The sequence below is a fragment of the Ziziphus jujuba genome, chromosome 4 (assembly GCF_031755915.1).
Source record: "Ziziphus jujuba cultivar Dongzao chromosome 4, ASM3175591v1".
Classification (NCBI taxonomy): Eukaryota; Viridiplantae; Streptophyta; class Magnoliopsida; order Rosales; family Rhamnaceae; genus Ziziphus; species Ziziphus jujuba.
The window spans coordinates 27983013-28006927 of NC_083382.1; the positions used below are offsets into that span (position 1 = coordinate 27983013).

Genomic DNA, 23915 nt, shown 5'->3' on the forward strand with positions numbered 1-23915 from the left:
GAAAATGATTTGGAAAAACATTAATAGGTTGTGAAAATCTTTGTGGGTAAATAAAATTTACGTTTGGTTTTAATTGGCTATATATACTAGTCTAGGATTTGGCTTCGGTCTAAATCTTGATAGATACAAAATGGAGACCATTTTGATGTTATTTTCTTCTCCTCCATGATACTAGCATGCATTTTAACAACATGGTTTTTCAAAGGAGCCCACCAAAAGCCATGCCACCCTCTCAAATCATGATCTTTTTCCTCAAGGTTTGTAAGAAAACAGACAGAGGTGGAAGTTTGAACTAACACTTTCCTATCTGTTCAACCAAATTTTTATTTTATTTTCTCTATATGAGAATAAAAGAGCATGATAGAGTATGAGAATCCTAATTATTTTATAAAGGATTTTCTTTGCCTAGAATAGTTTTCACAATCAGACAAATTTGCTGTTTAATTAGAGTATTCACTAATAGTTAAGCGATAATAAATACCTTTATAGCATAAAATTGGTGAGATTGAAATAAAGCAGTCTACGTACAATTTATTTATCAAATTTTAGCTCTATCCTATGGTACTGTAGTCATAAAGGATTTTGACTAACATGTAAAAAAATTCAAAGAAGTCATTGAAATCTAAACTAGCTAATTTCTCCATCATATATACTTTCAACGATAGTACATTCTTTATATGGTTAAAGAGCATAGTAATAACAATAAATATTTGTGTACTACCCACAAGGTAGTCTTTGATACAATCATAAAAATGATTGTGAATATATGGTGAATTGAAATAAATGGGTGGGATTAATTCATATCACAAATAATTGAAAAAAATCTTCAAGTATATAGAGTAGGAATCAATATAGAGATATCAAGTGTATATATAATAGGCCTTCCAAAGAAAGTGGATGATCATAACATCATTGGAAGACAAAGCCGTCTAAAACTACGAATACGATGTCGGAAAATTTATATAGGCTTATATTCTTTATGTAGCATGCTATGATATATATGTACCTCTATGTAGAGACACTCTTTCACTACTTGTTGCTTAGTCTCTCATGTTTTACTGTCCCATTTTCTGCTACTTGGTTTTTGTTTCTTGCCCATATACATATATATATATATATATATATACACCCTAACACCAACCAATGATCTGTACCAAATTTGTTCCTGATCCAATACTAGCTTGACAAAAATCTTCTTGTCAAGCCCCTACAAGCTATGTATATAATCTTCTTTGGAACATTAGCAATGATGGAGGAATCTTGAAGAAAAGAAAAAGATGAGATTGGTTTACTTCATTATTGAAAAAAACAAAGCAAAAATTGATTGCACTGGTTATTATGGGGAATTGTTCCCCATTCTCAATGAAATTTGGGTATGCTACGCAACTCTTGGATTGTCCATTATTTCTGCAAAATATTTTGCCTTTGTCTTTGGGGAAAGCTTTTAAGTAAAAGAAAGAAAAGAAAAGAAAGCAACCCAATATGAAGCACCATTTAAAAAAACAGGTTTGGACTAAAAATGAACAAGGAATTAAAAGCATACTCAGTAAGGAGAAAAAAAAAAAAAGAAGAAAATAAAAGGTGCTACACTGACCAAAAAAATTAAAATTAAAATTAAAATAAATAATCGCCTTTGCTATCATTTTCAAATCCAAAATGATTGAAGTAATAATTCAAAAGTCCCCACTCGTTTTATAAAAAATATCCTTGTGAAATCAGAGAAGAGGGTGTTTGTAGAAAATCCTGAACCAAGGCCACTTACCAAGGGCAACATCCAATATAAAGTTCTTTTCTTCTTTTTTTCTTTTTTCTTTTTTCCTTTTTCATCTCTCTCTCTCTCTCTCTCTCTCTCTCTCTCTCTCTCTCTCTCTCTCTCTCTCTCTCTCTCTCTAGGGACTAGCCTGAGTGCCCTTTTTGATAATTGTCTCTGTGGACTCTATGAGAGCCATATAGGAGGGCTCCCAACTCCCCATTACTGAAAATGACAAATTTGTTTCTTTGCGTTTTTCTTTTTGTTTTGCGGGGGTTTTCATTTGTTGATGATGTAATTAACATCAATTCATAGATAATTAAAACGAATTAGTGGGTTAATTACACCATTTTCTCTTTAATTGACTCTCATGGATCCAAAACAATCTGATATGGAGCACAATATCTCAAACAGAAGCAAATTTTCTGTTCCATATATATATATATATATATTGCCATTCAGAAATCAGTTTGATTAGATATATATATAATATGATGTTGCAAAAATGACTGCCATTATCATGTTAGAATATTGTGATTATAGCTCATATTATATATGAAAAAAAATATGTATTACATATGATTTATTATCCATCTTAATTAAATGTTTATGGGGACAACGGGAAGGTAGAGATCTTTATATTATATTTATGAACCCAAATCCCACTTTATTTTCATATTGATGCAAATCTTTATTAGAAGTTAGAGAGAGAGAGAGAGAGAACATTGATTAACAAAGTACATATTTCTAATTGTTGGTGTCATCATGATTTGAGATTATATTATAATGATATGCATTAGTTGAGAAAGGAGTTTAGGATAAAATGCCCATTAAATTGCTAAATTGCGAAAATCGCCGGGCTATATATATATATATATATATATACATGGATACTCAAAAGAGTTGAAAGAGGCCCCATTATTAAATAAATAAAACCAGAGCTTGATATTTTTTCCTTAGCTTGATTTGGATTTGAAGTTTGAGCACATTCATATTCACGTGGTATATAAAAAAATTCATCCATTTACAAATAAAAAAACGAATCGTGCATCGAACCTAAAACTTAGAGCACATTGTGTACTTAATTATTATTTTAATAAATTAATAAATAAAAGAATAAGAGGGGCATTGTACCGGTCCATAGAGAAATTGTGAACCAGGAATTGACGTGATGCTGATCCTCGGTTCATATTTGCCTTTTTGTTGGCTTTTTTGTTTATAAAACACAAATTTTCTAGCAGCACAAAAAACAAAAACAAAAAAAAAAGACGGGCATTGTATTTGTACCTAGAATTTAACCATATGATAATGTTTGTCTCAAACACACACTGCTTTTCCTTCGTACAAAGGTTTTTTCATGGTTGTTTAACATGAGACAACTCTTGGCAGGTAATCCGAGTCTCACTTTGCGGCAAAGTGAGGGTTCCTATGCCAACGATGAAAAATGCCATGTTTTAGATGTTTTTGTTCGTCTAACGCAGTGAGACAGGGAACAAAGTTGTCCTTAATCATAGATTAATTACCTTGGTCTTTTTTGGTACATAATCAAAAGGGCTGTTCATGTTTTACTGAAAAGAAAGGTTGTTAATGGCCGCTTAGCAGAATAATGATTAATAAGATTGGAATTGCTTGTACGGCATTTTACTTCCTCAATTTTCCACTTTCCATACCTGGACATGATCTGTAACATAATGAGTTTGGGCCTTATTAATTGGTTGAAACCCATTTCCGAGCTTTATCCAATGCAAAACAACCCCCCTGAGTTACAACCTTCTTAGTTTTTACTGTTTCTTGCTTCTCCTTGTCGTCAACTCTTTTTCCCTTTTGTTTTAAGGATGCTTTATATTATGACCTTTTAACTATTAAAGTGCATGTACACTACCTGTAAATACATTCCCCATTCTTGAAAATGTATCATCAGAATAGAACTTTTTTTTTTTCTTGATTAATACAATTTAATAGCTAAAATGTCACAGCATGAAGGTCACGGTATGAAGGTTTCGGATTGATGCTGAAGGTTTTGGATTGATGCTGTACCATTTACAAAATCCATGGGGTTCATGGGGTATTGATTCTAATTCAACACTACAAGGGGTAAAGTGCAAAAATGTTATAACTAGCATTGGTGCCAAAAAACCAAAACTTTATTTTGGTAACATACGTCAATGGTTTATCAAATGCTTGATTTCTTTGGCAATCAAATCGATGGATTAAGTCTCTATAATATAATATTTATCTCAACACGTTTAGCCTCCTCTGGTGAAGCAAAGTCGAGTGCTTGACACGTACGTCACCGTGTGAATATCATAGGTGTCTTAACACTTTTGACGCACGTAATGATGGTTCTTTACCTATTAATGATGATCTTACTCGACATTTTTTTTTATAATTTTTTTTCATAAATGCTTGTCAGTTAAAGAATCATTACATGATTTGGCATAATTACCAGAAACCACGTTTGTATCAAAAGTCTACCTCCTTTATTACTAAAGATGATGGATTCTTCAATGAAATTAAACCATTCATGTTAATGATATAAAAACCAACATAAGAACTTCAGAAACAACAGTAAAAAAAAATTCACTATACCAATCCTAAAGGATATTTTACTGAAATTTCACCTAAGAAAATGTGATTTATATGAATTTTACTCCCAGTTATGATGGTTCCTGAACTCAGTCTCAGATTTTCAGGTTAGCAAGACTGTTTATGGTAAATTTTGCTCCCCCTTAATTCCATTAGAAGGAAGACTCTAAATCAAAGATTAGTAGTAGTAGGACTAGAGCCAAGTGCTTAGAAGCATCAGCTGTGTTAGCCTCTCGTTTTTCTCAGACTTTCAACACGAAAACGAGAGAGTTAACCAAACATAGAGAGAAAAACAGAACAGAGGATGGTAAATATGCAAACAGGCAGGTACTACAATTCTAGTTAGCAATCGCATTATGCAGCAACGGATTTGGCACAAGGCATAGATGACCATGGAAAAACAAATCACAACCACTAAGCAATAGAAACAGAGTTCTCACTCAGCTCCAGCAACTTAAAAAGAAAGCCATGGTTCAGTATATCAATACACTTTAAAGGAATTCTGAGGTCTGAAATAAAGTAAATCTAAATCTGTATTGATCATTTATAAAGAATAGCACAAACATCTATAGCCTACAATTACTATATACAAGTTCAGTAATACCATGCAAATTTGATAAGTCTTCATCGTGCATCTTTTCTCTTCCATTGGTGGGTATTTATATTTCCAGTTTGCTTGTTAATTTTGAATCTTATCTTAAGACAAAATAACATTTTTTAGATCCAATCAAAAATCATCAGAAACGATCACATAAAGCCAAAAACTTGGCAATCATAAACTTTTAAGACCAGGACCCAATCTAATATGGATATGTCACCCAAAGTATCCCCCAAGGACTAACTGAAATATATATACATACATACAAATATACAATGCGATTTATATCAAGGGCTACAATCGATTCAAGTAGCTAATCATAAACTTTTAAGACCAGGACCCAATCTAAGATGGATTTGTCAACCAAGGTATCCCTCAAGAACTAACTGGTAAATATACAAACATACACACACATACATGCATATACACAATGCAATTTATATCAAGGATACAATCGATTCAAGTAACTAATTTACGAAACATTTTTTGCTTACCATGGAATTGGAATAAGGAGCAGAATAACATTTTACTTCACAGAACAGAATATATTTAAATAAACGATACATTTCTTCAATATCGTCTTGATGCATAAGCATTTCTAATACCTGAACTCATAACAAACGCAATCTATTTCCATTAGAGTTGCAATTTGCAAATAAATACAACCATTATCAGAAACCTATACGATATTTCAAAATCATTACAACGATATCAACTCCATCCAAAAAACGATTATTTACATGGAGAAAATGTACAAAACATCCACAGAATTTAAGCAAACATCTCAAAATTCAGCCTAACCTGTGACTGTGAGTTCCTTGACATGCCATGAGAAGCCGTTTGACTCTTCCTTCGCTCATAATCTGGATCATCGGTGGGCAACTCATACCTACAAACCGGGCACGAATTACGAATTCCCAACCAGGGCTCAATGCACTCCCCATGGTAATAGTGACAACAAGGTAGCTTCTTCACCTTCTCTTCCAGCAAAATCTTTTCCTTGCAAATAGCACAAACCACATCATCTTTCTGCAATTCCTCCATTGTTAACTTAACAAAAGGAAGATTCTCAACAACACTCTTGGCCGCTGGTGGGCTACCCTTCAAAGCATTTTCACTTTCGATGAATTGCCCAAAAAGGGTATCATATTCTACAGTATACATTTCATCCTGAACAGCCAAGTAGGAATCAACATCTACATCACCACCACCACTACGTTCACGTTCTAAGCTTGTGTTCAGAGCTAGATTATTGACAGCCAATAAGATTTGCCACTCAAGGTTTCGAGCAGCTTCTTCTAGCGGCTCTTCTACAATGGTGGAGTACCCAGATGCCACAGATAGCTGCTCTTCAACTTCATCGTCAAACACGGTTCCAAGATTTTCTGTGTCATTGTTCCGTCCTTCCACTTCTTCCCAATCAAAATCTTCATAGATAGACCTCTGTTCCTCAAAACAAACACTATCCCACCTCAGATGTCTATTCGAATCGTTGACCACCGAATAATTCCCAGAATCAACACCGAGAACTTCAACAACCCCATCATCAGAATCCGAATCCGAATCCAACCCAACAATCCGAAGCCCATTGGAGCAAAAATCAGAACCCGAATTCTCACCAATTTCATGCACAGAGCCGTTGCTTTGGGAGTCCAATCCGAAGACCAGCCCAATTTCGCGAGCGTCTTCGAAACCCCCAATGCCCCAATCGTAGGAAGCGGAACCACCACCACAATCATCGGAGTCATCATCCCACTGTTGGGTGGTTGTTGTTTGGTCCGATTCGCCGCTGCGGTCGAAGAGATCGGTGACCAAGCAGCTAACGTCGCGGTCGGAACTGGAATCGGTGTCGGAGAACCAATCGGAATCGGAGCTACCGGGACCGACGGCGTCGACGAGGGAAATAGGGGAGCGAACGAATGAGGTGGAGTAGGCGAAGGGATTGCAATCCGGGTGCCAAGACCAGTGCGGAAGGGGATCTAGGGCTTGAGGATGATGATCCGAGGACGAAATCTCCCCCATCGTGGTTTTCAAAAAATCGACACTTTCTCTTTTTCTTTTTTCTTTTCTTTTCTTTTTTTTTCTTTCTTGCAGAATTCAGATAAAAATTGAAACTTTGGGTTTTCAAAGTAGGTTTGAGCCCTCTTCTGGTTTATTTTTTATATATATATTAGGGCTCTTTCGTTCAGGTTCCGCTTTCGAGGTTTTGGAATTGGAATTTTCTTACCACGCAAGTCGGAGACCATTCGCATTTTACTGAATTTTTTTTTTAATATATATTTTTATAAAAAATAAAAATAAAAAATTCGTGTTCGGAAAGTGTTCGGAAACATCAAAATTAAAATTAAAAGAAAATTTGATTTTCAGAATTTAATTTTTTTAAAATTATTTTTTCTAATAAGTAATAGTAAAATTGAGAATTTTAAATAATTAAATTTAATATTATATAATAAAATTAAAAATAAATATATATTTTTTATTAAAAAAATTTAAAATTATTTTTTTTTTATTTTTAAAATGATAGACAATTTAATTCTCCGAATCTATATTTTTTTTATTTTACAATAAATATTTAAATAAAAAAATTATTATTTTTTAAAAAAAATTAAATTTTATTAATTTTAACTTTATCCAAATAAAGAAGAGTTTTAAATTTTCAAGTCAAAAAAATAAAAAAAAAAATAAGATTTTTAAATCAACAAAACGGTTTACTAAACTGGAGATTACTCTTTCTGAAATAAATAAAAAAAATTTCATAGGACTACTATTTCTTCAAATTTATAGATTTTACTAATATTCACAATTTTTATCTGATTTTTTTTTTCCAAAGGAATTTTTATCTTATTTGATCTATTAATTGATCGTCTGTTTTGTAAAAAGGAAATAATTAATTAATTTCGAATAAATGTCTCGTGTAACATTTGAAACATCCTTTCGGATGTGTGTGTGTACGTGTGTGTGTGTTTTTTGAGAAGTCAAGACAAAAGAGGAAAAGTTAATCTTTTTGGCGAATAGGATGCTTTAATCAAAAGACGAGTTAGCTTTTTTGCTTTCTCATTGGGTTTTCTTTTTGATGAGTTTTATCAAGTCTCTCCTTGTTGGCACATATATTAATATTCTTTTTTTTGTATGCATGTGTAGTAAATAAACTATAGCCTATAGTAAACACTAGTTTTCCCCTGATCTATCTTCTTTTTCGAACATGAGCAATGGTCGGTTAGATCCAAATCCGATGAACGATACAAAAGGTCACAGTATAAACCACTCAATTCTTATAAAGGGAGAGGGTTTGTCCAATATCGAAATTGAAAAGCTACTTGCACACATTTTTTAAATGGACTACTCACACCAAGGGAAAAGTCGCATTCGAATGACCAGTGCCTGAAACAAGATTGAAGCGGATATATATTAATACATACATATAAATATAAATATATATATGGTCTATTTATGATACGGACGTCCACATGTTTTAATCATATGGATCTAGTATTACAATAATTTTTGAAAAAATTATCATTAATATTATCATATAAAAATAAATTTTGATGATGATCGTTAATATTGAAGTCTACACTATAAAATTTCCTTAAATATATATGTATATATGTATATATACAGTCTGTTTATAGTGCGGACGGTTCTCATGTGAACCACAGTATTAGTGACGATTTTTCATAGTATTGGTGATGATTTTCTAAAAAAACCGTCGTTAATACTATGAAAAACGTCACTAATACTGCGGTTCTCATACGGACCGTCCTCACCATAGAATTTCCATGTATATATATATATATACAGTCCGTCTATGGTGCGGACCACAATATTGGTAATAGTTTTTCATAGTATTAGTGACGATTTTCTAAAAAACTGTCGTTAATACTATGAAAAACCGTCACTAATACTGTGGTACTCATACAGACCGTCCTCACCATAGAATTTCCATATATATATATATATATATATAAAAGGCTAAGTATTTTCTTGCATCCTTAGTTATGAAGTGGCACAAGAAAGAAGCGTTATTCTTGGTCATGGAATGGCATATTGCAGACCAGATTTGTTATTTTTTAGGCCCTCTATTATAGAGTTGATAGAGGTGATTCCATCAACATTTGGGAAGATCTTTGTTCCCAATAATGTTGATTTCAAATTAACCTTATTCAAGGTAGGAAGCTAGTTTGCAGTTTTTTGGAATGGTTAATGCTTTAAAGTTGGCGGATGGTTCTTGGAATGATGCTTTGGTTAATGCTTTGATTAATGCTTTATTCGTTGATGCCACTTATGAGAATGTTTATGGAATGTTTTGGGCCAATAATGATTTGGATGACAAATTTGTTTGGTTAGGAAACAAGGATGGTCATTTTTCGATTAAACCTATTTATAGTTTGGAAATCAATCGTTGCTCAAATCCTAGCCAGGCTATCCTAATATTCTAATAGGTAACTTTGGGAGGATTCTAACATGCTATTGTTATTAAGCTCACTAGTGGTGAAACTTCCTGTTCACCAAGGTAACGAGCAAAATTTCTTCCTTTATTCAGCATTTATTTTGGATACAGTTTGGAGAGTTCGCAATGATTGGATTCATGAAAGAAATGCCTTTAATCTGATTGCCATTATAGAGAAACTGAATTCTAAGTTTGCCGAATTTATTTCCCTACAGGGCAATAGTACCCTTGAATTTGAGTGGGATCCAATGAATTTTATTTGATGAATACCTCTTGATCCAGGTGTTACCAATTTCAATTATGACGTTATCATGAATAAGAATATCTGTTTTGCTGCTGCTATGGTAGCTGTAACAACAGAGGTGCTATACTTAAAGCTCAAACTTTCAAGGTTTTTATGGATTCTCTTGAAGTCATTGAGCTATCTGCTATTTATAAGCTATTTTCATGGCAGTTGATTAGGGTTAGAATTCGATTTGCTATGAAAGCGATGCAAAATTCATCATTTAGCTTTGAGTGAGATGAGCAGAATACTACATTGGTCTGCAAAACCTATTGTTTTTTAATATTAAGTTGTTGTTCTTTTTTCTGTTTCCTTTGCCTGGACTCCCATGTCGTCAAATTGTCTTGTACATTCCCTGTGATAGTTGGCTCTCCGATTTAATTATGAAGGGAGTGTGGATCCTTTCTTTGTTTGCAATTATTTTTTGGATACTTTGGATCAGGAGAGAGGCCTTAATGCTAGCTCTTGATCCGAGAAAGCAAGCTTGGTTTTATAGTCTGCTTGCTGGTTTTATTACATGATGTTTTAAACAAAATATGTATATATCAAGCCGATTCACAATAGTTTTAGTAACGGATTTTTTCTTTATCCTTTTTTATAATTAATTCATGTAACATTTGAAAATTTGAGATTTAAAAATGTGTTTATTATTAATAAGATTCCTATAAGGCTCTTAGGGGAAGACAGACTCAGATGGCAGAGAGGTTTCCCACATCGATTCCCACACCTTTAGCATCTCATTATTTATTAACGCCCAGATCTCAGTTCATTTTTTTAATAAGATTTTAGTATATTAGTAAGTACATATTTTATTTTTAATTAATATTTAATTTGAAGCATACAAAATAATTTAACAATTGATAAAAAAAAATTTAATGTTAAAACTATCATATTAATATGAGTATGTATATATATATAGCTAACTCATTTATAGTGGGCATCGGGAGCCCTGGAGAAGTTGGCCCACACTGGATTTTTCAGAAACTGGAGCCAACAAAGGCTAGACGTGCAATAAAATAAAATTATATATATATATATATATATATATATATAGCTACTGTTGCGGAAACGCCAAAAATTTTTATATCCATAAAGGGAAAGAGATTAATTTTATTAATATTATTACTGAAATTATAACTAAATTAAGACAGTTTTATACATAATACACCAAGAACATGACAAAACCCACCCTGAGAAAGTAACGAAGCAAGTAAACAAGGCATGAAAACCCACCCAAAAGAGCAGCAGCCCAAGTGAAGATGATAGTAGTGAGAAACAGAGCACCAGAGGCCAAAGAGCGGCAAATTGAAGCGAAATTGGGATGCTTATCCCGCAAAAGAATGGAACAAAGGCTGGTGTAGTTAGCCGCGTAGAGGCAGAAGATGAAGACACGGAAACAGAAGAGATGGCCACCGAATATAGCGGTTGGAACCATATTACCATCCACCATTTTCATGGGCAGGGTCAAGAGCATAGTCCCTGTCATGCATGTTAGAGTGAATATGAACTCCTCTAAATGCCGTGCTTGTAGTACCACTTGCTTTTGATGCTGCTGCAATAAGTTCTCGGATGATGAAGTAGTAGTCATCATGAGAACCATATTAAGCTATAGCTTTGATACTTGAAAATCAACAAAAATTAGAAATTATATGAATAATATTACTAATTAAGATTGAAATGTTAAAGAATAATGTTGATGATGAAAAGGGTACTGGAAAATGGAGTTGATTTCAATTCCTAGCTATACGTTGTTGTTGCACACTCTAGTACTGGTTTTACATCTAGCTCTTTATATATATATATATATATATATATAATATGATCAACAAATATAATTATAAAATATATGGGCGGGTTTTTCATGGATGGTTATGAGAAGCATCGAGGTGGGGATGAGGAAGAAGAGACGAATTGAGGATTATTTTTAATGAGTATTTCTGTGCACCATATCAACCATTCTTTCTATACAAAGTATATTTTCCTTTTTTTCTTTGTTTTTTCTTAAAGGATGAGGGATGGGAAAAAGCTTTGCATTTGGAAAAGACGTGAAAGACGGTGAACCAAACTTTTTCACTTGCATTTCCAAGTGCATGCCAAGAAATTTCCAAGTTCCAACAGCTTTAACCACCTTTGAAGAAAAAAGGGGGTGGTGGTCCCTTTTTCTTTTGAGGTTATGCTTTACTTCTTTTTAATTAGTGATGAGACTTTTTTTATTTTATTTTATTTATTTTTTGGGTTTCTTCAACCACCAAAATCAAGGGTTGGCATACATACCAAGTCCAAACCAAAATTAAATTATGCTAATTAGGTTCATTAAAAAAATAAAAACTTCATTATCCAATGTAACTTAAAACACAAGAACTTCTACTCGACACAATCAGATTTTCTTCTAAAATCATCAAATTTTTCATGATCGACCATTCTACGCATTTTCATTGACAAAATACGATGACCAAACATTCATCCCAAAAAACAAAAATGTACATAACCAAACAAAAATTTGATTGTACAGAGAAATTTTGGTAGTGCAAAAAAAAAATTAATAATAATAAAAGAAAATAAAAGAAAAAGAAAGAAGCACTTTTCCGAAGCCTGGCCTATTGGTAAAGCCCAATACGAAACGATGTCGTTTTGTCTCGTTCGGATCTAGTTTAAAATCCAGATAATTAACTGACGGAGACGGAGGGATTAATTTAATTACCAAAAAACTAACGGAGGGGGACGGTAAGGCCGTGTGTGGTTGGCCTGGCTGGCCAATGGCAGTGCAGCTCAAGAACAAGAACGTTCAAACTTTTTCCTCCGTAGTAATTCTGTTTGCAACAGCAACGGTCGAAAATCCCACCAAACAATGAGCACTGAAGCTGATGGGTCATCGTCAAATCTCTCACCGTTGGTTAACAATGGTCTTCTCTTCCTCTTCAAGGCTCTTCTCTGTTTCCACGCAACAACAAACTCCTACACCCACTCCAAAGAGTTTCAAAACCTTTTCCCACATTTTCCAACACTGCTCCACTGTTGGTGCTCTGAGTCCCGGCAAACAAGCCCATGCTCGCCTTATCGTATCTGGGTTCGTGCCTACCGTCTTTGTTACTAACTGTTTGATTCAATTGTATGTAAAATGTTGTAGTTTGGAATATGCTATTAAAGTTTTCGATGGAATGCCTCAGAGAGATATTGTCTCCTGGAATACCCTAGTTTTTGGGTGTGCTGGGTGTGGCAAGATGGAACTTGCTCGCTCCTTTTTTTATGCAATGCCTGAAAGAGATGCGGTTTCTTGGAATTCTTTAATTTCAGGTTACTTGCAGAGTGGCGACCATCGGAAATCGATTGATGTTTTTTTGCAAATGGGGAGTTTTGGTGAGGCATTTGACCGTACTACATTTGCTGTTGTTCTGAAAGCTTGCTCAATTATGGAAGATTTTGGTTTGGGGATTAAAATCCATAGTTTTGTAGTCAAGATGGGTTTTGATGCTGATGTAGTAACAGGAAGTGCGTTATTAGATATGTATGCAAAGTGTAAGAGATTAAATTGTTCTCTTCAAGTTTTCCATGAATTGCCTGAGAAGAATTTGGTCTCTTGGAGTGCTGTAATTGCTGGTTGCGTTCAAAATAATCAGTTCATCAAGGGTTTAGAATTGTTCAGGAAGATGCAGAAAGCAGGGGTTGGGGTGAGTCAATCTACTTATGCTAGCGTCTTCAGGTCCTGCGCTGGATTATCAGCGTATAGGTTTGGGACTCAGTTGCATGGGCATGCCTTAAAGGCAGCCTTTGGTTCTGATGTCATAGTAGGAACTGCAATGCTGGACATGTATGCAAAAAGTGATAGCATATCTGATGCTAGAAGGCTATTCAACCAAATGCCAAACCACAGTTTGCAATCTTACAATGCCATAATCATTGGCTATGCTCAGAGTGAGCTAGGGTTTGAAGCTTTGCAGTTATTTCAGCTGCTGAGGAACTCTGGCCTTGGTTTTGATGAAATATCTTTATCCGGTGCACTTGGTGCTTGTGCAGTGACCAAAGGGCATTTGGAGGGGCTTCAGATACATGCATTATCAGTGAAGAGTAATTTAAGGGCCGATATTTGTGTGGCAAATGCCATTTTGGACATGTATGGTAAATGCAGATGTCTGGTTGAAGCTTCTAATGTGTTTGAAGAGATGGAGAAAAAAGATGCTGTGTCTTGGAATGCAATTATTGCAGCTCATGAACAGAATGAAAAAGAAGAAGAAACGCTTCAGCTTTTTGTTTCCATGCTCCATTCAGGGCTCAAACCTGATCAGTTCACCTATGGTAGTGTTTTAAAAGCTTGTGCAGGTCAGCAAGCTTTAAACCATGGGAGGGAGATCCACAGCAGAATTATTAAATCTGCAATGGCCATGGACTTGTTTGTTGGAGGTGCCTTAGTTGATATGTACTGCAAGTGTGGAATGATGGAAGAGGCCAAAATGATCCATTATAGAACAGAAGAACCAACGATGGTTTCATGGAATGCAATTATTTCTGGATTCTCACAACAAAAGCAGAGTGAGAATGCACAGATATTTTTCTCCAAGATGTTGCAGATGGGTGTCAAGCCTGATAACTTCACCTATGCGACGGTTCTTGATACATGTGCCAATTTGACTACTGTTGGACTTGGGATGCAAATCCATGCTCAAATTATCAAGCAAGAGTTGCAATCAGATGTGTTCATATCCAGCACTCTTGTTGATATGTACTCAAAGTGCGGAAACATGCAAGATTCTCATCTAATGTTTAAGAAATCGCCTAAGCATGATACTGTGACATGGAATGCCATGATTTGCGGCTATGCCCACCATGGTCTTGGAGAAGATGCACTAAGAGTTTTCGAGAGTATGCAGCTTGAGAACGTGAAGCCAAACCATTCAACTTTCGTTTCAGTCCTCCAAGCTTGTGCACATATTGGACAGGTTGAAAAAGGGTTACACTATTTGAACTCGATGCAAAGTGACTATGGTTTAGAACCTAAACTGGAGCATTACTCGTGCATGGTGGATATCATCGGGAGGTCAGGCCAAGTTAGGGAGGCTTTAAGGATTATTGAAGAGATGCCTTATGAAGCTGATGCTATTGTTTGGAAAACTCTGCTTAACCTAAGCAAGGTCCATGGGGATGTAGAAGTAGCAGAAAAAGCAGCCAGTTCTATTTTGCAATTAGACCCCGAAGACTCTGCTGCCTATGTTCTTTTATCTAATATCTATGCTGATTCTGGAATGTGGAATGAGATGTCTAAGATAAGGGAAACAATGAGGTCTAATAAATTAAGGAAAGAACCAGGTTGCAGCTGGATTGAGGTCAAAGATGAGGTACATGCATTTTTTGTTGGGGACAAGGCTCATCCAAGATGCAAAGAGATATATGAGAAACTCCATCTCCTAATTGATGAGATGAAGCTTGATGGATATATGCCATTTGTTCATTTTAATGTGGTGGAAGAACAAGAGCATGAAGAACAGCTGAGAACTTTCATACATAATGTCTAGTCCAACAACCATTTGTTGTTTTTATAATCATCGAGGAACAGAGAATAATTAGGGATCGATAGAAAAATTACCATATAGCTCACAATTTATCAGATACTGATGATGGCCTCACGTTTTTCTCATAATTTCAGCATGAAATGAAAGTTACTGAATTTCTACATAATATAAAGAATTTATTTAAGCTTGAAAATCTACAAGTACAAAGAATTCAGTAGAGTTTGAGAATCTAAAAGTGTGAAGATATTCAGTAAAGTATGAAGAACATCTAAACACGAGAACTTTTAGCATGAGTTGAGGATAACTAGTAGTAAATGAATACAGCTTCGGAAACTAGATTAAGGTTGAACAACGTAGGAGGATATCAATTTGCTTAACATGCATGGACAACCACATGGAAATTCAAATAGACGTGAGAGAGGTGGAAATCATTGAATTCTGTAACTATTGAAGCTGTTCCTATATAGTACAGGTATCTCTGAAATTGTTCCATTTATCTTGGTTCCTTCACCCTAGCAAAATTTCCTCCTCAACTATTAGGATCGCCGACACTTGTAGATACTATCACAGAGGTGCAGAATAATCCAGTAGGTACTCAGCATTCACTGAAAATAGATGAGAATTGGCATCAGAGAAAAGGAAAACCATCAATTATCATCAAAATGGGTACTCAGGCTCTCCCCACAGTCGGCTTGATGCAAAACTTTCGCAGCACAATCAGAATGAGGAGTTCTGTTGTTGTAACACATAAGCTGCAGCCGAAATAATTACAATGAGGAATGCCAAGAAAAGATGCTTAAAATTCAAGAGTCCTGCATCAATTCTTCTCACGGTCTCAAGCTCAGACGAAGAATCTACAGGTCCCGTTTCAGTCTCACCAAAAGGTACATTTTTCTGACTCTTATCCATCTGATAACACACAAATAAGGTAGCAAAACATCTCAATAATGTTCAATTCCAAGCAACAAGTCAAAAGAATTAACATCAGAAAGACAGGAAATGGAAATTCTGGAAAAGTAGTAAGACAGCTTTCTATACCTAAATTTCAGTAGTCACTAGTCTAAAAGATTTTAGGTTAGTTTTAAATTTATTAGCAGGCTTTCTCAAAGTGATAAAACAATGAAATTTCCAACAATCAAATGCTTGAGCATTTAGGAATTTGATCCAACTATGTATGTTGAACCAATAAAACACACTTAAGAAGTCTAAATCTATGATGTGAAAGCATCTCCTTGCTTGAGTTAGATCCAAATTAATTAACCCATCCAATTACAAACAATAAACATGTTTTGTGTCCATCATGCCACTCGCTACATGTAAAAATCACATCAGTTTCAATAAGGAAATTCTTTGACTAGGGTTTTATTGTCTGTTACTATAAACAACGTTCACAGTCCCTAATCTTTTAACATGCCACTTAAATTGTAGATCAATGAAACAGGCGCACCTACCTTAGAACCAGCAGAAGACAACTCTGTAACTTCTTCCTTGTTTGTGCAAGCCAAATCATGCTTTGAGAATACAAGTTCATTATCATTTCGTATATTACTGTGGCCCACAACTACAGAGGGATGGCTGTTGGTATGCTGTACCTTCAGTATCAAAATTTTATTTTCCATTGCTAATGTAGAAATCTGCAAAAACACACAGTAAACATTTTACATCACCTGCAGAATTAATTACCCATGCAGCCATGCCTAAGTATAGACTTAAACATACTATAACCATAGTTCTCCATGTTCATCTATGAGTTCCATTAAAAACCTTGAAACAACAATATATTTGTAAAAAAGAAGAAACCCAAGTCCTAATGTAGTTATACAAAAGAAATTTGCCTCTTTTTGTGGAAAACTTATTTCTACTAGCCTTTTCAAAATTGAGGACAATGTTTACCTTAAAATTTTTCTTTTCTTTTAGATTGGTATGATATGAATCGAAGACCTATCCCTACAAACCATTACCCCACCTTTACTAGCTAAGCTATGGCCACAAGGAAATATGTATACCTATAGTAAAACAGTTATTTCACATGTACTGCCAAGAATGCTAATATACGTATTCTTGCATTTTGGAACATTAACATGTCTATGTCATTTCATGTATGTAAAAGAATTTGTAGCACAAAATCCATATGGTGAACCACAATGTCCAAGGTTTTCCCATGTTGTGTTGAAATCAGACGATTTGTCAAATGTAATTGCTCATCAAAGTGCCAAATATCTTTTAAAATGTTCAGCACAGCTAATTATTGCTAATTTCTTGAATCTTCTTAAATTGAGACTTTGTTTTTGTTTCCTAAAATACTAGATGTTAGGGAAAAAGACCCATAGTGCTGTATCAAGTGACAGAAAAGAGACTTGAAAATAAAATATTAGCACTTGAAAAATGTCTCATGTATGTGAATGGTCAATACCTGCTTATGAAGGCGCTCTCTTTCAAGAGCTAGTTGCATGACCAAATTTGTAATTGCTTCGGTCTGGATACCAATGTCCTTTGCAGTAGCCCTCTTTGTTTCAGCAGCTTGTTGCAAGGAACCCTCCAAGCATTCCACTTTACCCCTCAAAAAGTTAAGTTCCTCAGTTAGTTCTGCATTAGATTCAGATAATATGATACACTTGTCCTCTGTACTGTCCGCCAGACTTTCAGCTTTTGAAGCCTTATGCTTCAGCTTTTCAATAACATTTTCCATGTCACCAATTGTAGAACACAACAATTTTTGCTTCTCCTGACCTGCTTCAGCTGATGCAATTGCATGCTGTAGCTTGATATCAGATTCTCTCAGCTGCCTCTCAAGAGAATCCACCTTTGCAGAGGCATCACCGCTGCTCTTAAGAAGATCCAGCTCTTGAATAAGTTCCAGATTAGTCTCTGCTAATAATTTGCACTTGGCCTCTGAGCTCTGAGCCCTACATTCAGCTTTAGATATTTCTTCTTTTAAATCTGCAATAACATTTTCCACTCCACTAACTTTAGATAGTAGAGCATTATGCTGCTCATGACTTCCATCTACAGAAACCTTTGCATTTAGGAGCTGAAATTCAGATTCCTTAAGCTGCTTCTCAAGTGAACTTAACTTTTCTCTTAAAGTAAAGGCCTCGGAATTGGCAAGAATTAATTTATCTTCAGCTTCCCTCAAGCTGGATTTTAAGTTGTCTGTCTGTGCAAGAAAGAAGTCATTAAGTTCAGCACTGCTGCTTTCAAACTTGTTTGAAGTAGTTTCCTTAGCTTCCAGTTCTTGCATGGAAACTTCAAGCTTTGATCTAAGTTCAGCCTCTTTTTTGGCTAAACCGTTCAAGTTGAGCTGGAGAATCTGCAGTCGACCCAACAGTTCTTTTGAAAGACCCATAAGAACTGCAGATGCATTATCTGCCTCAAGCCACCTTTCCCAAACATTTGCTGTTTCATCCTCCATGCAGTATACCTCTTCTTCAGATGAGTGCAGCCTTAGTTTCAGCTCTTCTTCAATTTGTCTTGATTCAGTCAACTTCTTTTCAAGATCCATCTCTTTTTCCAATGATTTCTCCAGCATCCTCAGTATATGTCTTTGTTGTTCAGCAGTTTGCATATTTATCTTTGCATTCACATCCAAAAATTGTTCAGCCTCAACAAAGCCTACACCTTTGTCACCAATCCCTATCAATGTTAATGCATTAGAAAAGGGGGATACTAAAATAAAATGAACACTTTTTAACTTGTCTACTATTGCAAGCTTAGCCCCTAAAAGGAAAAAAAATCTTTGAAGGAAATTAGAGTCATTATTGGATCATTTTTTTTTCTTTTTTTTTAATTTATTTTTGGTTTGGGGGAAGGGGGACGAGGTGGGGGGCACATCAAGAAGGTAACTATCATGATATTACATTACTCGATGTATAACAATAATAATTTACTCAATGTGGCATCTGGCTTACAATTTTCTTCTCTGTTGAAACACAACAACGTCCTCTGCAACTTTGTAGATTGCATCCTAATTTCAGAAAGCTGATCTTGTGATTGTTTCAAAGATTGTTCAGAATCATGCAGCCTTTTTTCAATTTCTATGAAATTTTCTTCCAAGCGAGTGCATGAAGACAGCAGCTCACAAGCATCACTAAACTCCATTTGAAGTACAGCCAGGAATTTATTCAGTTCTCCCACCTCTGAATCTAAAATTCCAGATAAGAGATCAAATTCCAAAGCCTTCTCTTCAGATTCAACTGATGTATGACCCTTGTCAGAAGCAAGGGCTTCAAAATCACCTTCCCTTGTCGCTACATGCATCATAAGCACACTTAAATTAACCAACTTCTCAGAAGAACGTGCTAAATCTAATTCCAGTCTGGTTATAACCTCGCTAACTTTTCCTAATTCTCCAATAGACTCTCCATTAGATGAAAGTCTTTCGACAAAGTTAACTTTATTCAACTCTGCCTCTGGGTAACCGGTATCACCATGATCAACAGAAAAACTTGCTTCATGACCATCATTAGAATCCATTTCCACGTCCACTTGTTCTTCTGATCTTGAATCCATCATTTCAAAACTATAAGAAAGAGAGAAGACTAAATCAACCAAAGGGATTCAAGTAAGAGGACTGAGAATAATATCATGAAAGATAAATGTACCATTGTAAACTTCATAGTTCACTTCTACATTAAAACACGACATGAAAGTTTGTCATCCCAAGACCCACTTTAAAAGAATTGCAAGACATCCCATCGCAAAAGACGTGCAGGATTAAGTTAAAAAAACGCACTTCCCTTTCTTGGTGTCCCTTTTGGGTGTCTCTTCTGTTAGTGAAAATGGTTTACACAAACCTAAGCAAATTTTGCAAAGAATTAACCAATAATCAAAAAACCCTAAATTTCTACTTGCATTTTATGACAGATACAATAATACAAAAGGTGGTCCACCCTTGCCATCCACAACTAAGTATCTAGTTCTGTTTCCATTTCGACCTATAAAGTTTGAGCCTATCCTTCATCCAGAATAGAATTCCGCATATTCCACTAATCAAACACTCTAAATGTGGAACAAAACCATAAAATGTAAAACACCCAGCATAAGAAACAAAAAATCGCCACCAAAAGAATTTCACCATGGGCTTAAATTATAACAAAAATTATGATCCAGAACATCCATTTCTCAACTGGAATGTATACAAAGTTCAATAAAACATAGTAGCTTAACCACATTTTCATTCATTTGTATTGGTTAAAATGAAGGGGGCAAAAAATAAAAATAAAAATAAAAAACTGAAAGTTCTTTGTCCTATAACAGAGCAAAATTCTTTCAGCAACAAATAATATGTAAATGAACAAAAACCCGGAGAAAATATTCCAATAAATCAGCTAAAGGAAGCGAAATTGATCGGAAAAACACAAAATCAAGAATACCCATCTCGTATTTCCATAGCACATACAGGTTTTTACTGGAAAAAATAATTATTTTTAGTATCACATAATATATGCAAAAGCCACAATTTAGTACCAAGGGGAAAACGAAATGAAAATATTTAAAAAAAAAAAAAAAAAAAAAAGATTGTACCTTTAAGCGAAATTTCGCGGGTTTCTATAACCAAAAATTTTAAAAGCACAGGAATAAGAAAAGAACGATTCGTCTTCAAAGGGAATAGGGAGTGAAAAAAAAGCTGTAGAATTCAAAGTGATTTAAGTGTTTAATCTCAGATTAGCGAGTGGGGTTAACGTAAACGGTGGAGCGCGTGAGTTTGTTTTTGCTCGCTTTACAGTTTTCGTTGAGTTGGGTCGGTGGACTTTTCGCGTGTACTGTTGGATTTGGGTTTGGAATTATCCTTTTTTGGATCATTGTCCAACAAGATCCATAAAAGGGTTTTGGGGTCCTTTGGACATGGTCATTTATTTTCCTTCGTCTCAATATTTGAGTGAAATTCAAATTTCAATTGATAATATGTTTGACGGCCAACCAACCAATTTTGAAATTTAAACGTTCATCAACATATTGTTTTTCTTTAATCTTCTTGCTATTATTATTACGTTACAAAATTTTTACATTTGGTATATAAAATAATTATTAGCGATGGAATAGGAAATCAATTCAAGAAATAAAATATAAGGAAAAGAAATTACTATTATCAATGAAATAGATACAAAATAAAAAATTATAAAATTAATTTTTATTATTTATTAATATTTATTTTTATGTTTCTCTATATTTTATTTAAAAATTTTGTATATGTTTAAGAAACATATAATTTATTATTTATAAGTTTAGTCTATATTTTTATTTACATATTTTAAATAAATAATACATTAAATTTAAGATTCTCAATAATTATCAATTTTATGTTTACCTTATTTGTATTACAATAAATGTTTACCATATTTGGGTTAAGGAATGGATATTCCTTAAGTTTTTTCTTTAAAATGAGAGAATAGTTAATTCTCAAAAATTATATATTCTTTGATATAAAAACTAACCTAATATAAATTTAATCATATGGAATAGTTATCCTATTTTTTTTTCTACATATGGGCTTGGAATCATGTTATTGCACAAGCTCTATAATAAATAGTTGAGCTTGTATTATTTTTTCATTTTTTCATTTTTTTTTTTCTACAACTTGTATTTTACGATATGGGAATTCAAACTCTAATCTTTTTTTATGAGAAAACACTTCAAAATGGTAATTTTATCAATTTTGAAAAATTGTTTTGATAGGATGTTGAAATTATATATTGCACTAAGATGTTACGCACTTTTGTATTTATTGAGCTCCAAGTTGTGTAATAGTATAGGTCTACCCCAGCCAACTTGCATTACTAGATCAATATGTCATTGTTTAGGCTTAATTATTATACTTCAATCATCCAATTGCCACTCTACACCCAACTGACATAACGTTCAAAATCATCACAACTTAAAATTACCCACTTAATTTAACTACTAAAACAAACACATTTACTTTCATCTCTAGGAAGGAAAAAAAAAAACTTCTTTTTTTTTTTTTTTTGGATAATGTAAAGAAAGTAAATTTTAACATCAAATTTTGAATTCAGATTGATTAGGATCAGTGATTAGTGTTAACTGGACTTTTTAAAAATTTTATGAACAGTCATATATACTTCATTATTTCTTTTTTTTGTTTTTATAATAAAAATTTGAATTCAAAATCAATATTTAAGAAAATAGTAAACTTACCATTAGACTAATCAATGTTATATAAATTGTTAACCCAAGCATTCTCATAGATTTTTTACGGAACATCAAACAAAAATAATAACCAAAATGTGTCTTCTTTCAAATCTAGAAAGGTTTATTTATTTATCTATTTGTGCGTGAATTTTTAAATCTTGTTGGTTTCTAATTAATAAACCAAACAAAGATCATCCTCACATCAAATGTCAAATCTCCGGGTCACCGAGGACTGTTGACGGTGATACCCCGAGAGTGTGACCCCTGACTCTTGGTGGGCTATTGGGCTCATGGGCCCACAACCCTGCAGACTCACAACCCATCATAATATATACTTTTGTTTGTTTGTTTATTTTTGTGTTATTGTCATGACATTTTTTCAAAGTTGTGCAAGACAAAAAAACTTGTGATTCAGATCCATTTCCAATTAACCAATTAAAAACTGAATTAATATTTTAATCTCCCACAAATCACAGGTTAGCTAATTTAATCAAAGAAGTTAAAAAATAGTATACAACAGCCAATGAGTTACTAGGGCTTGATTCATTGGACTTTCTGAATCAGCAATTGGACAGGTGGTGTAACCAGAGCCTCATGTTTAAAAGATTATTAAATTTATCAATATTATTTTATAATAAATTTTTAATTTTTTTTTACTTATTGTTACTAATGAATTATTGTGTTACCATCATTGAAGATGGTAATTGACTTGCTAATGGGGTTCTAAACATGTTGCATCAACCATTGGCAGGCCACATTGCATGAGTCTGTTTTTCCATGAAATTTTTTTCTGGATAGATTTGTTGGGGAGGTCTTAATTCCATGCATGATGCCAAAGTTGCTATCATTTTGTCTACATAAGAATGAAAAGGAAATTGAAACCAATCAAGTTTTGCTGTGACATTGGTATACAATTTTTATAGGTGAGAAAATAATATTTTTCTTTGAAAGATTAATAGATGTGATTATAAATTCTGGATTTAAAATCATAAATTTTTTAAAATGAAAATATTATAAATAGATCATTGGTTCTTTATGAATACTTGAATAAAAGGGGGAAAAAGGGCTCTTTGTTCCAATATTAGTCCACCCTGATATCATTTGCTTTTTGGTCATGTAATTTTCAACTTGGGAGGGAACGAATATCCTGTTGTCCTCCTAATACACTCATGATAACCTTATAAGTGAATTCATTAATTACAAAACTTATTTACTTAGTTCAACTATATATGTATGTGACCCACTTTCTTTTTCTTTTCTTTTTTGTTTTTTTCCTCACAAAAAAAAAAAAACTGAAAAATCAAGGGGGAAAAAACCTCTTTTTATTTATTATTATATAGACACACGTTGTAGCAACTCTTGAGAATATAAGTTTGAAATAAAAATCTATCCTAAAATACAACTAATATATATATATATATATATAATTTTTTTGGTAATAAGATACAACTCATATATTAAACAAAATTACCAAAAAAAAAAAAAAAAAAAAAAGCTCATATGTTAAAGAGGCATTGAATATCCATGTGTATCATACTGGCATGGATGCCCCCACCAAAATAATATATATATGTTGAATTAATAGAAAAAACTAA

The 23915-nt window shown here is 33.8% G+C and overlaps 3 protein-coding genes across 6 annotated transcripts; 1 reads left to right on the top strand and 2 right to left on the bottom strand.

Annotated features, from left to right (window-relative positions):
* Positions 1 to 5545: 5545 nt before the first annotated feature.
* On the bottom strand, positions 5546 to 7170 carry LOC107416522 (uncharacterized). Its single transcript, XM_016025017.4, has one exon. It carries the CDS (start codon positions 6954 to 6956, stop codon positions 5706 to 5708), a length of 1251 nt encoding a protein of 416 aa, XP_015880503.1. The 5' UTR covers positions 6957 to 7170; the 3' UTR covers positions 5546 to 5705.
* A 5181-nt stretch (positions 7171 to 12351) lies between these two features.
* On the top strand, positions 12352 to 15174 carry LOC107416517 (pentatricopeptide repeat-containing protein At3g02330, mitochondrial). Of its 3 annotated transcripts, none has more exons than XM_016025007.4 (2): positions 12352 to 12734; positions 12835 to 15174. In XM_016025007.4, the coding sequence occupies exons 1-2, from the start codon at positions 12516 to 12518 to the stop codon at positions 15172 to 15174; spliced, it is 2559 nt and encodes an 852-aa protein (XP_015880493.3). In that variant the 5' UTR covers positions 12352 to 12515. The 3 variants fall into 3 exon arrangements, with proteins under 3 accessions (XP_015880493.3, XP_024928452.3, XP_015880494.3); XM_016025008.4 differs by having other exon boundaries at positions 12573 to 12734; positions 12962 to 15174; XM_025072684.3 differs by having other exon boundaries at positions 12568 to 15174.
* Positions 15175 to 15326: 152 nt separating this feature from the next.
* On the bottom strand, positions 15327 to 20853 carry LOC107416518 (WPP domain-interacting tail-anchored protein 1). 2 transcript variants are annotated; one of them, XM_016025009.4, is made up of 5 exons: positions 20695 to 20853; positions 19080 to 19690; positions 17585 to 18804; positions 16623 to 16805; positions 15327 to 16080 (listed from the first exon to the last, which is right to left on the bottom strand). In XM_016025009.4, the coding sequence occupies exons 2-5, from the start codon at positions 19681 to 19683 to the stop codon at positions 15889 to 15891; spliced, it is 2199 nt and encodes a 732-aa protein (XP_015880495.2). In that variant the 5' UTR covers positions 19684 to 19690; positions 20695 to 20853; the 3' UTR covers positions 15327 to 15888. The 2 variants fall into 2 exon arrangements, with proteins under 2 accessions (XP_015880495.2, XP_024928453.2); XM_025072685.3 differs by lacking the exon at positions 20695 to 20853 and adding an exon at positions 19773 to 20595.
* Positions 20854 to 23915: the final 3062 nt, after the last annotated feature.